The following is a 15,641-nucleotide window of genomic DNA, read 5'->3' as shown; positions in this document are numbered from 1 at the left end:
CATCTACACATGTTTTTTTTTTTCTGTTATTTTCTCATTCTACATTTGGCAAATTTGTGTGTGTGTGTCTGTGTGTACGTGTGTGTGTATGTGTGTGTTTTATAGCATGCTACATACATTATACATGATATAACTTTCACGATCATCCACAAAGAGAGCGAGGGCGATGGGGGGGGGGGGGGGGTGGAGAGGACCTGAGAAAAGTTGTTGATGGAGATACCATTGTAAGTTATAAGTTGTGGAGGACGGGCTCGTCTCATGAATTTTCATGGGGGAAAAATTCCGAGGCATATGCGGGTACTTCAAAATTCAAATTCACATCCCCGGGGATATGGGAACCCCGCTCGGTGTGAGAACATCAAACGCGCCGGGTATCGCCCGATGGTCGCCGCTGATGATGGGGCTTACAAATCACAAAATAAACATTATGCAGAAATTATGAGGAAAAAAAAAAGTGGAAAAAAGAGCAGAGAAAATTGATTGAGGGGGAACAAAAGACGGCACTCGTTTTCGGATAACTTTTCTTTTTGTTCATGTATTCTCTCACTTACAATACCAAAGCGGGTGCATATTTTTGCTGCTGCTGCTCAGCCAATTTTGTCGTGCTTGTTAGGAGGAGGGTTGGATGGGAGGGATACCCCGGGAAGGGGAGGGGAATGAGGAGAATTTCACACAATGCATAATGGACTCAACATGTGCTCGGAATTTGAATATCTGCGCAGGTTTTGTGCGCAGCACTTACAGTTCTGATATATGCTGCGAGAGACAGAGAAACATGTATGAAGAATGAAAGAACAACATTATTTGTCGCTTTTGCGCGGAGACGTTACAGACATTTTACACGGTTGTGTATGATCTACATCTGATGGGAACATGGTGGCAATTACAAGTGAATATGGAGGAGCTTGCGAATTCTCTACAAGAAAAATTCGTATTGACTTTGGGAGCTGATTTATGGATTTCTTATTCTTTCTTACCTGAGGATATCGACAAATTGTGTGAAAATTGATCTTCTTGACATTGTGCTGAGCATACAAAAGGCATGTCTCATGTTCGTATTCTCAGTTGTACTGCTGTAGAATGAAATAAACGTTGAATTGAAGTGATTTGAAATGAATCGAATTTAACTGAATCGTCATCAGGTGAATAACGTTTATCTGCCTCTGGGCAATGTTATGAGGTGCGATATTTTATCGGCTATTAGGTTGATATACACTGATTTTGAATCATGGTTGAATACATGTATAGCTTTATATCTTTGTTATAGCTTAATCAGCGCAACAAGTCGTGTTCACAGTAAAAAGGGTATATGTCCAAGATCAGATGCCCAAAAACGCTCTAAAATCCGTGGGGTGAGTGTCTGTATTGTGTGTATGTGTGAGTGTGAATGTGCGTGCGCGTTAGTGTGAGTGTGCGCAATGTGCGTGGTGGTTCTTCAATTATAACATTGCCAATATTCGTCTAGATACTATAGTAGTTAATGGCCGTCCATGGCATTATTGCACCGTGCCGTTGTTAAGACAGACTCGAACAGGATTACTAATAAACCACCGCGACATGGAAAGAAAAGAAATATGTGGTGATGCTTTCTACAGAGACACAAACGCAGAACGGTAACTGTATCACACTAATCATGATTGTACACAGAACAGTTAAATGGGGAAAAAAATGGCCAAGAGATATTGGAGCGAGCGTTCCCGTTACATTACTCGTTTTCACAGCAATTGCCCACACATGCATGTAGAGAACAATGACAAATTCGAGTTAGTACGCCGTAGCAGAGCTTTCTTGGATTACAGCAGTCGTAATCACCCTGATATGGATATCATGTCTTGTGAAAGCGAGAAGGAAAAAAATTGCCGTTGATGAGTTTCTCCTAGTGTCTGTAACTCGAGAAATCTTGGCCAGTTCGTGGCTTGTTTTGGGCTTGGACATGTGCAGGGTGAGAAGAGAAAGGTTGGGAGAGGATCTGGGACTGGGTGAATCACACGATTGCCACCCTCCCCCCTTTCATTTCACAAACAGGGAAAGTTGGTCCGCGTCAGCTGAACATCTTTTGTCTGGTGGTTTGCATCTGGAGGGCGCCTCTCGCGTCCGTACAGCTCCAGGTAGACGATGGCTCCCCCCGGTGACGACGCATGCTCGATACGCAAAAGTCCAGCTTCGTTGTAAAGAGAAAACATGTGTCCGTATCCACGGTCACATGAGAAGACGCAAATGAAAGCGTTTTGCTTTTTTTCATAATGTTATATACCCCCCCCCCCCCACCATCACCACCACATTGTTTATGTGAGTTAATGAAGGAAGTCCCTATACTCGTGAGTTATTGCTGGGCAAGTGTTTTCCCCGCCCTAAATGTGGCAACTCAATAAGCAAACATTGCATCCTGTGGTTGTATTCCATACCGTTGGACAGAAAGGTCCAACTGTTGCCAAGCTAGCAAGATTATGTCCACTGTTCCCTCCAAAAGACACCGCCTATCTTACAGAAATAAAAGAATCCACGATGAGATAAATACAAGACACCAAGTTCCACGAATTCACAACAAAGTGCACAACTGATAGAGTTTCGATGAAGTTCCAAATCGTAAAAAAGTGAGGCGAATATTTTCTCTTTTCCTTTTATTCCAATCCTTTACTTGTCATAAGAAAGCAAGTTGATCATGCCGCAGAGGCTCGCTTATCTCTCTCCTACGATCATACATTGTATACACAATGATAGTACACTAGTAAATCCACGAAGAAAGCGCTTTATGAATATCTCGTCTCGCTGTACAATATCCTTGCTTGTTGATTCTCGTGCACGAAGTGAGTGGTCGCGCATCCCTTCTTATTCGCTGGCACTAAGCGGTTCTAGGTCCAGGTGCGTAGTGTGCATCCGGTCGGACGAGTCGGGCGTCGGAGGCAGACTCATGCCGGACCCAGGCGCGGCGTCGTCCCGGGGTGGAATGTCTTTACCGACAGCAGTCTGGCCTAGGCTCTGCTCTGAGAAGTTGACCTGGATTTTGCGACAACAAGGATGAAACAGAGATCGAGAGATAAATGACGATGAATAATTCAGGACGGAGGGCATGAAATTACCTAGCGTGTCATCAAGGCAACAGAGCGAAACGTAGGACATCTGTGAGTAATGTGTTATGTATAAGAGCTTAAGAGCAGATCTGTAAACATAGAGACAGATTGATATATAAATGGATGAAATAGATTATAATGATATAATACTCATTGGAGTGTCAAGCTATGGTGTATCTGGTTATTATTATCGGATAAGTAGACGAAAAACTACTTCTCATTAACACAAGATAAACGTTAACCTTGTATTATACAGATCAAAATATGAATTTGTTAAATATTTTATTCTTAGCATGTCCTCCACAAAAAAAAGAAGAATCCCATTGAGATAATCTCTATTTATTGCAATCAAAACACACACATACATTTGCACAGAAAAAGCCCGCATCGCCACTTGCAGAATTCATTACACATACACACATCCATCACCAAACATAATAGCACACAATACACACACAGGGTACAATATAATGCATACCGACATTGACTCATATCACACTCTCCATATGAGTGTAGCCTCTGTTTACATTCATGCACATGTTTGTTTTTGGTCGCAAGGGCAGATTTTGGCGTCGCCATTAAACCGACAGGAACTAAATGGTGAGCGATATCGCGCAGGAAAACAAGAAAATGAAACACGCCATATTATCTCCCTAAAGAAAGTTATGGAAACCAAGAAGGCCCTCCATTCTAATGGCGTGCAAATGGGTTTTCGTTGCGACATTCTATCTTCTCGACTCCGACCGATCGGAAGCTCCGGTCCGGAAGGTATTTGCGAGAGAACCTCTCACGTCCGCCGACTCAAGGCAAGAAAAAAATTTAGATAAAGAGGAAACATAAAGACGTAGATATAGAAAGGAAAACGAAGACGGAGGCAAACCTTGAAATTAACCCTTCAATAACAACAATAATGATAATGATGATAAAAAGTAACTGTCGTGGCGACATCTTTGCCGAGTGAAAAATAAACAAACTGTAGCCTGAGATCACAGCCTTGTTTGACATGAACCTGATAGATCTTGGGATGTCTGTTTTCGCACGCATTCATTGCTATCGCATGGTGAAAAGTTAGTAGAGTTCCCATTATGTTGAAATTCACCTGATGTTCTTGAGTACGTGTAACCTTACTTCAAACGAAGTATGAATGATGTCTACACTTTTCCATCCAATTTTGATAATACTTTCATCACGAGTAGGTGAAGGTTAACGGACAATCCAGAAAGAATAATCTACTCTGCAAGCATCACAAGAAATGACACTCATTGTAAGAGATGGTGGTGTAATGTACTGCCAAGGCATCACAAATATTATCAGTGTAATCGACTGAAAGCACACGAATAATACATGATGTTATTTCCTTCTTCATCTTCAACTTTTCTCTCAGAGCCGGGAAGCGATGTGTGCAATATAGCCACTGCATTTAATTAAATGCACAGTTCACGGGGACTGGGGGATAGCTGAGTGACTATTTCAGTGGAAACTTTGTCATTAACACTTTGTCGTGCCTTGCTCTACGCGATTGACTGCACGGATTTAGACAGACTAAACCATGATGGATCCTGTGCTTAAGACGCCAAGCTAAACACGGTGTTACGATCTTCAGCTGAAGTGTACAGAGGCCTGGCAGAACTTGTCGCTCGCACGGTACAGTGGTAGGACAGGAGGCCATAAAACAGGGGCGGTTGGTCCTTCTATATCCACAATCCCTCGTGTCGCCTTGTGATGGATCGGCAGTGAATGACGAACTCGCAAATGGGCGATCCCCGCACTTAATCTTGATGAGCATTATAAATTGATTTTGTCCATTGCTCCCTCATACCACTGCCAGTGTGGGACTGGGGCGATCTCACGCCATTGCGCCGCAAGGGATGCGGGGCGCTTACGGGGGATACCGCTGGATAAACACCTGCGAAGTAAACCTCGAACACGCCATCCGCGTCACTCCGACACACCATCTTTCACCAACACCAGCTCGAATCTCCCGAGCATCAAGTTAAACGTGGTCTCGTAGTGAGCAGTCTACTACTTTCACGCGGGTTTATTTCTGAGGGGCATTTGTTTACTAAACCTTCGACAGATCATGTTTCCATGAGCTTCTCCGAATACTGCATTATGCCTACACTTGCATGTGACGTGTGTATGTGTGTGTGCGTGTGTGTCTGTCTGTCTGTCTGTTTGTCAGTCATTGTGTCTGTGTCTGTGTACAAGTATACCTTAAGGTAACCTTTCAACTTGATATCCTCATGATACCTTCGAATAGGATGACGAAATTGAAAGCAATAGAAGGCAGTCGAGCCTAGGACATAAGACAGCAACGTTCATACCTTCAACTTATACCTAATATTGTGCTTGTACTACTTGCTCAACGCATTCCATTGCTTGACTCTTACTTACCACTGAAAAGCTTTGATAAATAAAACATCATATACCTAAAAGTACAAACGCACAAAATGACTACAATGCTCTATAGTCATGGTGTTACGTACACGTTGTTCTTACAATATTATCTATTCTAAAGAATACAACCAGTCCAGATTATAATGACGAGTAAGTACACCTTTTCTGGACAAATTAGTGTGCACTGGAATGCAAGTAACATCTCATCCGTACAGTGAATCAAACTCAAAAATGTACACTTCGCGTAAAACTTGTCCGTTCCCTCTCTTTTCCCTCCGTCAGCCCCTCAGGATTTGACGCATTTTCAAAAGTGGTCAGACGACTGGCTGTAGATTGTCATCATCTCTTACTCACTCTGGCGCGTTTTCGCTCTTTCTTATAGACATTACATCTCTTTCACTGCAGAAGCCTATGGGCATAGCCAAACGGTGGAAATACATTTGGAGAGTGGACACCCTCCCCTCCTTCCCCCCCCCCTCAAAAAAAAGAGAAAAAGATAAAAGAAAAGGCTGGAGAACATTGCAAAGCAGCTCCTTTCAAGCGATCCACGGTGGAGCGCCGCTCTGGATAGAGTGTTAACAGAGGGATGGGCTGATGATAGATAACACGCCGCATTCTCTTCTCGTCCGAATCGGTTTTTCATCCTTTATTTTCTTTGTCGCGGTTGAAGCAAAAACATGAGGGTATCACACCCCACCATTAGGTAAATGCGCTTTCTCTCTTTCTATCTATCTCTTCTTCTCGCCCTCTCTCCCTCTCTCTCTTTGCAATCCCTACATATTTCTCTCACTCTCTTCCTTCCCCCATCTCTCTCGAAAAGACAACATCGGGGAAAGAGACGTCTCAAACGGACACCACTTCTAAAAGCACTTCCCGCATCAACATTTCTACCCCATTTCGTCAAATTAGTCTCGAAAAGAAAAATACAAAGAAGCAGTAGATGAAAAAGGAGGAGGAGGAAGAAGAAGAAAAAGAAGAAGAAGAAGATGATGATGATGAAGAGAGAAAAAGATAGAAAGAGGGAGAAACAGAGGGAGTGATAAAAACAGGAGAACTTTCACTAATGTTTGATGCTCGTCGATTCGTTGGGCAATCTTTCTGGACAACTCCGGCTGGACTGGGATTGACGCTGATAATCCGTTGTCTGGGCAGTGTTTTACAGGGATAACGCATCTTAACGAAAAGAGGAGACGTTCATAGGAGGTACCCCTATAGACTGGCCTCACAGTGATCCAAACGGCTGGTTTTCATAAGGTAAGGGGGTATTGGCATCACCAACAAACTCATCATATTTTGACCAAGATCCCACACAGTAACAATCCCCTCGACCATGAGTTACCAGGGTTACAATAAGACGATGACAACTCCGTATGCCTACCGGAAACTCTCTTACTGCCCATTCTTTAACGTGTATGGTGTAACCAACAATAGCAGACTGTACGGGCTCTTATATTAATTTTGTTGTGAATGAATAAGACTATATGACATTATGGTCTACTGTAATCCATGATGTACAAATTGTTGAGTAACAGTCAAATTTCAGAGTGCATGCAAACTGAATGAAATTGGTGTTAGTGGTGGGGGTGCGTTAAAAAGCCTGAAGAAAACACAAACCAAGAGATTCAAAATAATCTTGTTATCCACAGAAATAGATCACACACCCGAGCTTCTAAAGTAGAATTTTATACCTTAAGAGCTTATAATTATGTGCATGTATCATGTGTATTGAACATCCTGGGCGGCGTACCCGTTCGTAAAACTGCCGGATCACTGTGTATGTACGGGAACGGCAGTTCTGGTTTAATGCCGTGCATATAGAGCAGTAAAACAGTTTCATTTTCTTTAGGTTGGCTTGGGATTCGAACCCTAGACCTTCTTGATCAGCGACAGAGTGCTTCATTGCAACATCATGATCTTCATGATCTTACATATCATTTGCACGGAAGTCATATACCGAGGAAAACCCGCTTTGTGAAATGATGATGTTTGGAGTTTAACTCAAAAGGACTGCACAGAATGGAAGAGGGGAAAACCTCTCTTTTGCACCAGCCACTGTTTCAATGGCGTATCATTGTATCAACTGAACTGAACAGCAACATTCGTGCCTTCCGAGTCCCGCGTCTATCAGTCATACGTTAAATTGTCAGTGACATGGCGAGGGGAGCCCCGGTAAAACGGCGCGGCGACTCCGAACAGCGCCGCACCGCCAAGGGTTACTTTGTCAAAACTGTTTACACTGCTCGAGGATCCGCAACCAGATGATTTATGGCGCAAAACCTGATCGTAAAGTACAATAAATATTTGCATCGATAACCTAAGCAAACACAGACATTCTCTTCTTCTTTTCTGGGTTCTTTCTCTCCCGCTCCTTTCCCTGAATTGATCACCAGTCTTATCCGACGGTTGTTCAAGGGGAAATATAATAAAAAAGAATAAAAGAAGGTTAGATGATGTGTTACGCATTGAACCCCACAAATTATATAGTTAGTATCAATTTTAGGATCTGATTTATTACACAACCGGTGCTTCATACCAAACACACTGTGAATCACTTGCTCATCGTATTCTGTGTACACAGTCAGTTGGATCGAGTTCGATCTTCCTCCTTTCCATAACTGCCTGCCCCCCCCCCCCCCGTCACCATTTAATCAAGCATGCGTAAGAAACGTGCAGACACAGATCAAATCGTAATTAAAGATAAAGTATCTTCAAATAATTGTTTTTCATTTTAAACTTTTACGAGGAAAAATACCCATGGTAATGCTTTTTTCAGTTTTGCGATTTTTCTTTCCTTAACATCCTTTATCATTATGCCTGTTTTTGATCTATAATTTTCTTTTTATCCAGTCTCCTCTGGAAACCATTTATTTTGAGTGACAGCCGCGCTGAAATTTGCATTTAGATAAGCTCTAAGTCCGACTGATACCCACTGACAAAAATGGAGAAGCAATTGCGCGAGAATTGACTGAAAATTATTTGATAGAAGCCGGGCGATCACAAGCTGACAGCGCGCCGATTCGCGCGAGAAAACTGACATAACACTAAACAAAAAATAAACACGATGATAAATCCCATCCAAAATAACATGAGAGCAAATCAATTTCGGCATAGAGACTTTGATGCTGTGCGCGTAAACATGTTATACGCCGGGATAAAACTAGACGTAACTATTTGCTCTGAGGGCACTCACACCAGAGGAAGGATTGCAGAAAAGATGCGACTTTGAAAAGCTAAAGAAATTGTTTTTCTTTCCCGATAAAGCTCGAATCCTGGATTACCAGTGTAGAAATCCTCCTGTATGAAATCCCTGATCCATATCGATCAGCAAAGGGAGATCTTCCGGGTAATTTTTCACACACACACACACACACACACACACACACACACACACACACACACACACACACACACACACACTCATACAAAGAAAAGGCAAGAAAACAAAGCAACGAACAACACAAAACAAAAGCAAGAGCAAACGATATAATATCATGTAAAAACAACTGAAATTATCACATTATTATCCTTTCATCAAGCGTATATAGAGAGTAGGAAAAAAAGGTCAGGAATAGTGATTCAACAAAATGATGGCGCTTTTTGTTTTATTTTTTCCTCAAAGGGAAACACAAAAAGGGCAAGGAAACAGTGCGAAAAGCAAAATGCCAAAAACAAAAAGAGGAGAAAATCATGAAAAAAAACAACAACCCCCAAAGTTTGCTTGGGAAATACATAATATTCACCAAAAAAAAAAAAAAAAAAAAAAAAAACACGCACCTATCCCCAAACCCTTGAATGACGAAATTGGTCTTAAAAACCTTTTTATAAGAACATGAAGAATACTTCCTTCTGGCTCGACAAGGAGTTGACAAAGCGTGCGTCACAAAAATATTGTGACTTTGTTGACTATCGTGGAAAAGTAAGATCACAATAAACAGTCATTTTTTTTTATTTCATGGGATCGTACGTGTAAATATCATTGAAAGACAGAACACAAAGAAACTGGAAAAGTCGTTTTTCGTCCGGTTTCTCGCGGCTCGTGTCTACAGTGAATCTATAGTCTAATTTTTAGCGTTTTTATCCGTTTTCTGTTTCTATTTCTTTTTGTTGACTGACATCTACTCGCAAGCGTGACACGAATTTCGCTTCCCCAAATTGAGCCGTTTCCCCTGACATTCTTCCAAATCACAAAGAACAAAACATATCATTCATACGTTTTTCGGCTCAAAAGCCTTGATCTCATTTCGACTGTCTCAACTGATACTCGACATCGCTTTGGATAGTCAAAATGCTTGCCAATCAGGATAAAAGTGAGTAAGATATAAATGCTCTGAAGACAAAACCACGATCATTCTTTCTGTGCACTTATCAAGCGGGTGTGTGTCACAAATTTCGACACCAAAACATAAAAAGGATTTAGTTCGAAATATTGCATTATTCGCTTCTGTTTATAGCGCTAAAATTATCTTTCATTGGGCGTAGGCCATGCGTCTACAGTGTTACATGAAAACTATACCTCTGTCTGTCTGTCTGTCTGTCTATCTCTCTTCCTACCGATTTATTTATCCATCTATCCAAATATGCCAATATTACAACATAATAGTATACAATATCAAACAGATATAGATTCAGAATTGCAATAAAAACAATAATTTATAATGGAGGAATGTTCGATATAAACGGCGGTAGTAGTCAGGTAGTAGAAACAAATATTTTCATGTTCAATACAGATGATGATGAAATTAACATTGATCCGTTACTTTTTTTTTCTAATTTGAACAATACAGTGGACTAATAAAAGAAACTGAACTGAATTTTCCTGCAATAGAAGGCCCCATTTTTGTACACTTCTATTAGCGCTGTGGATGTACAACAGCGTGAATAATATGAAATCACACTCCTTTGGCCAACAGCGCCCAAAATTTTCAGCAAGATCCTTAACCTATCAAGTTTGAGTGCCGCCTCGCCCCCCTCCCCCCCCCCCCCCCCAATGCATTACCCTCCTCAAGGGCCTTTCCAATCTAGTAATAAACGCGTATCCGTTGCGGGTGCGGAAAGACGCGACGGGCTTGGATTTCATATCAGTGGAAATAACCAATTGCTGATTCGCTTGTGTGTTGTGATAATGACGACATAATCTTTGTCACCTTTACGCCATTCGCGGGCGGCCGAGGACACATCTCTTTTCCGCTGCGGATCCAAAATGGCCGCGATTCCAGAGACGGACAGCGCATGCGCAGGTAAGCAGACGAGAAGGGATTCAAAAGAGTATTTATTACTTTTTTTTTCATGTGAATCTCGAGAGAGAGAGGATCTTGAATCTGTTTTATAAAAATCCCACGTGACTTTGTGATGGTGCGTTTGAAAGAGGAAGAAGGGCTCTCGCTCCACTGATAGGCGTCTGTCAGCGTAGAGCGTTACGGGAAGGGGACGTGGAAACACGGACTAGCGTTTCTGCGAGTGAACATCCCATAGCCCCACGTGTGAAGTTCTATGTATGGAACGTGGGTGCATTGCCCTTTATACGCCTCCACACGCCTTCAGAATGTAGTAACACGAGCCTAATTCGACAATCTTTGAAAGATTTCAGCTTGGCTTTGAATAAGACTTTTAATGTATTACTTGGTCTGTCAACTTTTACAACACCTTTTCTCCTTCTGATTATGGTATATTATGATCAGCTGCTGCCTATTATTATTATTATTATTATTATTATCATTATCATCATCATTATTATTATTATTATTATTATTATTATGATTATTATTATTATCATTATTATTATTACCATCATCATCATCATCATCATCATCATCATCATCTTAATCATCAAACTTTGTCTATTTTGGAAAAAAAAAGAATTGCGAGCTATTCCGCCTAGGTTTTGTTGATGATACTGATTTTATTTCCATGAACGTATACGTCTAAGGAAACACTTTTTGTGGCAAACCTTATTTTTGTGTTTATAATCCCTTGTGACGAAAGGAGACATTAGCAGAAATGGCTGGAAAACAACAAGTGGTTGAACACGAGGGACCTGTTCCTGCCTGATTAAAATTACATAAATTAGTATAACTGTTCTGTATATAAATCAACCTGGCATCCCTCCATGTATGACCAGCCTAGTTTTACATACAAACAAGCACACACACACACACACACACACACACACGCATATCCATTATCAATACAGAAAAAGATTGGACAATACACTCAGTCCATTTTTTATTTTGAAAAAGTAAATTCTATTTTCTTTTGTATTGACAAGAGCTACACATCTAATGGTGATGGTCAGTGTGAAGTCATCGGCTAAATTAGCCGCCGAAAGAAACAGCTTTCGATACGAAGGGCCCGCGTGTATCTTCGTTCCTTGGTCAAGCCACGTATACTCCAGACCTGCAGTACGCCGAATTGTCCTTTGATTATTATATCGGCCACAGGAGATTTACAATGACGGGCTGACCGCGGTAAAACTGGATGAGAATTCTTTTGCTGGGCTGCGATGTTTTACTTCTGTTTGGATAGCGTTGCAGTGTAGTCATGGTTACCGCTCTCTCACTCCATCCCTCTCCATCTCTTTCTCTCTCCTCTATGTGTATTTTGTTTCTTAGTTTTCTGGGTTGATCTGGATGGCCGTCGCTTTGAAACATAAATTTACGTTTTTCGAGGGGCTGTTTTATGTGGGGCAGCACGAATTCTGCTAAACACACACCATTTTCTCCCTTTTGTTTGTGACAACAGGAGAATATCTAGGCGAGTTAGAGGGGAGTATTTATGTGGGTTATTCCCCACCAGGACATCTTATTTAAGCGTGTGTGTGTGTGTGTGTGTGTGTGTGTGTGTGTGTGTGTGTGTGTGTGTTGCATGTGCGTGTTTTTGTGTCTAAATTTGCTCTCTCCACTCGAGTCGAAACATCCTTCCAAGAGTTACAAATTAACATTGTCGAAGATAAACACGGCGCTTTGAGTCAGCCACAAGTTCGCGGCCAGTAAACATATAAATTACATCAGCTCGAATATTTTCTCCGCTCGCCGTGCCAAAAAACAAATATCCCGGGAAAGATACACAGGGCACGGGGAAACGGAGGGAGAGTTTTCTTTTCTCTTTTGTTTCCTCTTTTTCCTCCTCCTCTTTCTAGTGTCCCTCCGAAACAACGGCCACCGTCAAATATCACGCAGGCAAACCATAATTTTTGGCTAGCAGTGTCATTGCCGGTTCGTAGAGCTATATAGAATCCTCGTGCTCGTCAAAACCCCCCTGCGTGTGGAAGAGAACTAAGCCACGGCGACCGGATGAATTATTGACCGATTCCCGGGGAATGTAGTTGGCTGGCCCACCGTCGGAGTGATAAACTCTGTCAGGGGGGTTTTATGGGGTGAAAGACGGGAGGAAAACTGATTTGTTACATGAAGAAGCCCGATACAGTAAAACGTATGGGTAATTAGGAGGCTTGTTTATACTACGCGATCAACATCCACGGGGATGCAGTTTTCTTCCTGGTCAACCATGAACGTTAATTTCTAACCTCTTCCCCATGTCCGAGCAGGCAAGGACAGTGACAAGCGAAATAATGTACCTGTCCTCCATCAAACTAGCCGTTATCACAAACGAAAGTCATAACCAGGCGGATAATCTAATGAGCTCGAGCGAGCATGCAGGCTCAGCTTCGACTCAGTATGAACAGGCCGACAACCACCTTCATTTTACCATGGAACTACAACAAACTCATGATTTTACTACCACCTAAACCCGTGCATTGATACACGTCACAGCATCTGCTACACTCTTATCATATGATGTGTGAAGAAAAAAGATTTTTAGAAAACGACAAAGGAATGGAAAGAGAAGAGAGATATAAAGATACATAAATAGAATAGAATAGAATAGAATAGAATAGAATAGAATAGAATAGAATAGAATAGAATAGAATAGAATAGAATAGAATAGAACAGAATAGAATAGAATAGAATAGAATAGAACAGAATAGAATAGAATAGAATAGAATAGAATAGAATAGAATAGAATAGAATAGAATAAATGAATGAATGAATGAATGAATAGAATAGAATGGAATAGAATAGAATAGAATAGAATAGAACAGAATAGAATAGAATTGAATAGAATAGAATAGAATAGAATAGAATACAACAGAACAGAATAGAATAGATAGATAGATATCGACATGGGTGAGTCAATAGACTATACTAGGTGTTACTTCGGGCGTTCCTTTCAAAAATACATCCCAGAAATAGGACTTTAAGGCAGACGGGCACAAACAGACATTTACACAGTAACATGCCATACATGGTATTTAGCCTTACTTGTCTTTACTTGTTTTGAATAACAAACAGTTCTTCATCGATTTCATTCTCAAATCATGTAGCAATAAACAATCCGTGATGCATACAAAATAAAACGTGCAAATGCAGTTAAAGACAAAATCAACATCATTTTGCAGCGTTTAATAATAGCGTTTTAACAATAATAAACCATCTTGAGTCAAACAAAATAGACAATAACGTAGCAATACTTCTTATGATACGCATTTAGCATCATTTTGATTATATTAGCATGTGTAACCATATTTCACTTGAATGTGTTACAACATGTAACTCATATTGCAATTGTAAGGAACAATTATAGGCCTTTATTAAAAAAAGATATATATATTCAACTCAAGAATAAAATCTTTAGTAAAATCTTTTATAGATTTTGCTCAACCGTATACACACACACACACAACCACGCACTCAAAGATACATTCTACTATGGACTTAAATTCATCTATGAGAAAATTTCACATAAACGAGGAGCTAGCTCGATTAAAACTGCTAAATATATGAATAGATTAAAATTGGGCATAGGAGATACACCGAAGAGAAGTAGATATGCGCCGTAAGGGAGAGAGAAAGGAAAGAGAGAGAAAGAGAGAGAGTGAGAGAGAGAGAAAGGTGGCAGGGGAGAGAGAGAGATTAAAGAATAGATGCAGACTCTCAGATTTATTATATATATATATATATATATATATATATATATATATATAGAGAGAAAGGAGAGAGAAAAAGAGAGCGATGAGGAGAGAGAGAGGGAGGAAGAGGGAGACAGTGAGAGAGAATCAGGATGCTCTTCGTATGCAGACCAAGTCGTGAGATTTATAAAACCTAATATTGGCTCCGTCATGCAGAGAGAGGAGGCGGAAAGAAGCGCCATATTCTCTTGACTGATGGCCGAAGCAGCCGACACCAGACAGAGGTAAGTCTTGTATGGACCCGAAATAGATGGTGACATAGAAACAACACGAACAACAATCGATGAACCTGCTTCAACCTAAGCACTTACGCACCAGTCCATCCATCTCTGGATTCGATGTCCTTTTTATTTCTGTAAATCCTTCCACTTAGAATATTTCCTGTTACCACAAGTGACTCCACTCTTTTTTCCCTACCCATGCTGGGGTGCTGTGCATTAGGCAAATTTCAAGGAGAAGTATAATTTATATATTTCGTTTTGAGAAAGGAGCATCTTGTAGACAGGCGTAATCGCTCTTCCATTTAGAGCGGTTGCTATCGAAACGGCTAGTGTGATGCTGGGTGAGGTTGGAGGGATGCAGGCTTGATCGCGGAAATCGATCGCCAAAGCTTCTGACGCGCATCATTTTACGCTAACTACGTAAGAGATGTAAAAGAAGGAGACGAATAAGTCTAAAACCCTTAGTGAGAAGACCATAAAGAACCACTTAGAGTGGTATTTCGTCATGCCGAAATATCTTGTGTAATGCAAAGTAATGCTCGTTTTGGCCTTCCGCTTGAAAAAGGAAATAAAGCCATTGTTTGCTTTGTTTTACGATGCTAAAATACGCATTATACGTATTCGCAAGCACATTCTGTGAAATATTCGGAAACACGTAAGGTCTTCGAGGTCACCCGTTAAGCGCAAACAGTGGCCATTTTACCCTCCCATCTCCTGGCAAGGGCGAAAATAACTCAAGTGAAGAGGCATGCGTCACATTATCTTTATCGACGAAATGCCATCAATTATTGGGAGGACGAAACTTGCATGTTGCCACTTTTAACGCGGAAGACGTATGCACACGCTGTGAAAGAAGGGGGAAACAAGCAGTGAAAAAAGGGAACTTGTGTATTGCCTTCGTTCTGTGTCGGTATACCGCATAGTGTG

At 41.1% G+C, this 15,641-nt stretch overlaps 1 protein-coding gene across 1 annotated transcript in view; it reads right to left on the bottom strand.

Moving 5' to 3' along the window:
- Window positions 1–2,696: 2,696 nt before the first annotated feature.
- LOC140230896 (insulin gene enhancer protein ISL-1-like) overlaps window positions 2,697–15,641 on the bottom strand; it is an 80,022-nt gene continuing 67,077 nt past the window's right edge. The window contains exon 6 of the mRNA XM_072311038.1: window positions 2,697–2,997. Within this exon, the coding sequence (XP_072167139.1) occupies window positions 2,830–2,997 (168 nt within the window). The 3' untranslated portion in view covers window positions 2,697–2,829. The remainder of the gene's footprint in view (window positions 2,998–15,641) is intronic.

The sequence above is a fragment of the Diadema setosum genome, chromosome 7, assembly GCF_964275005.1.
Source record: "Diadema setosum chromosome 7, eeDiaSeto1, whole genome shotgun sequence".
In the NCBI taxonomy this organism is placed as follows: Eukaryota; Metazoa; Echinodermata; class Echinoidea; order Diadematoida; family Diadematidae; genus Diadema; species Diadema setosum.
Note: the sequence above shows the minus strand (reverse complement) of the source record. Positions and strands in the feature narration are given on the sequence as shown.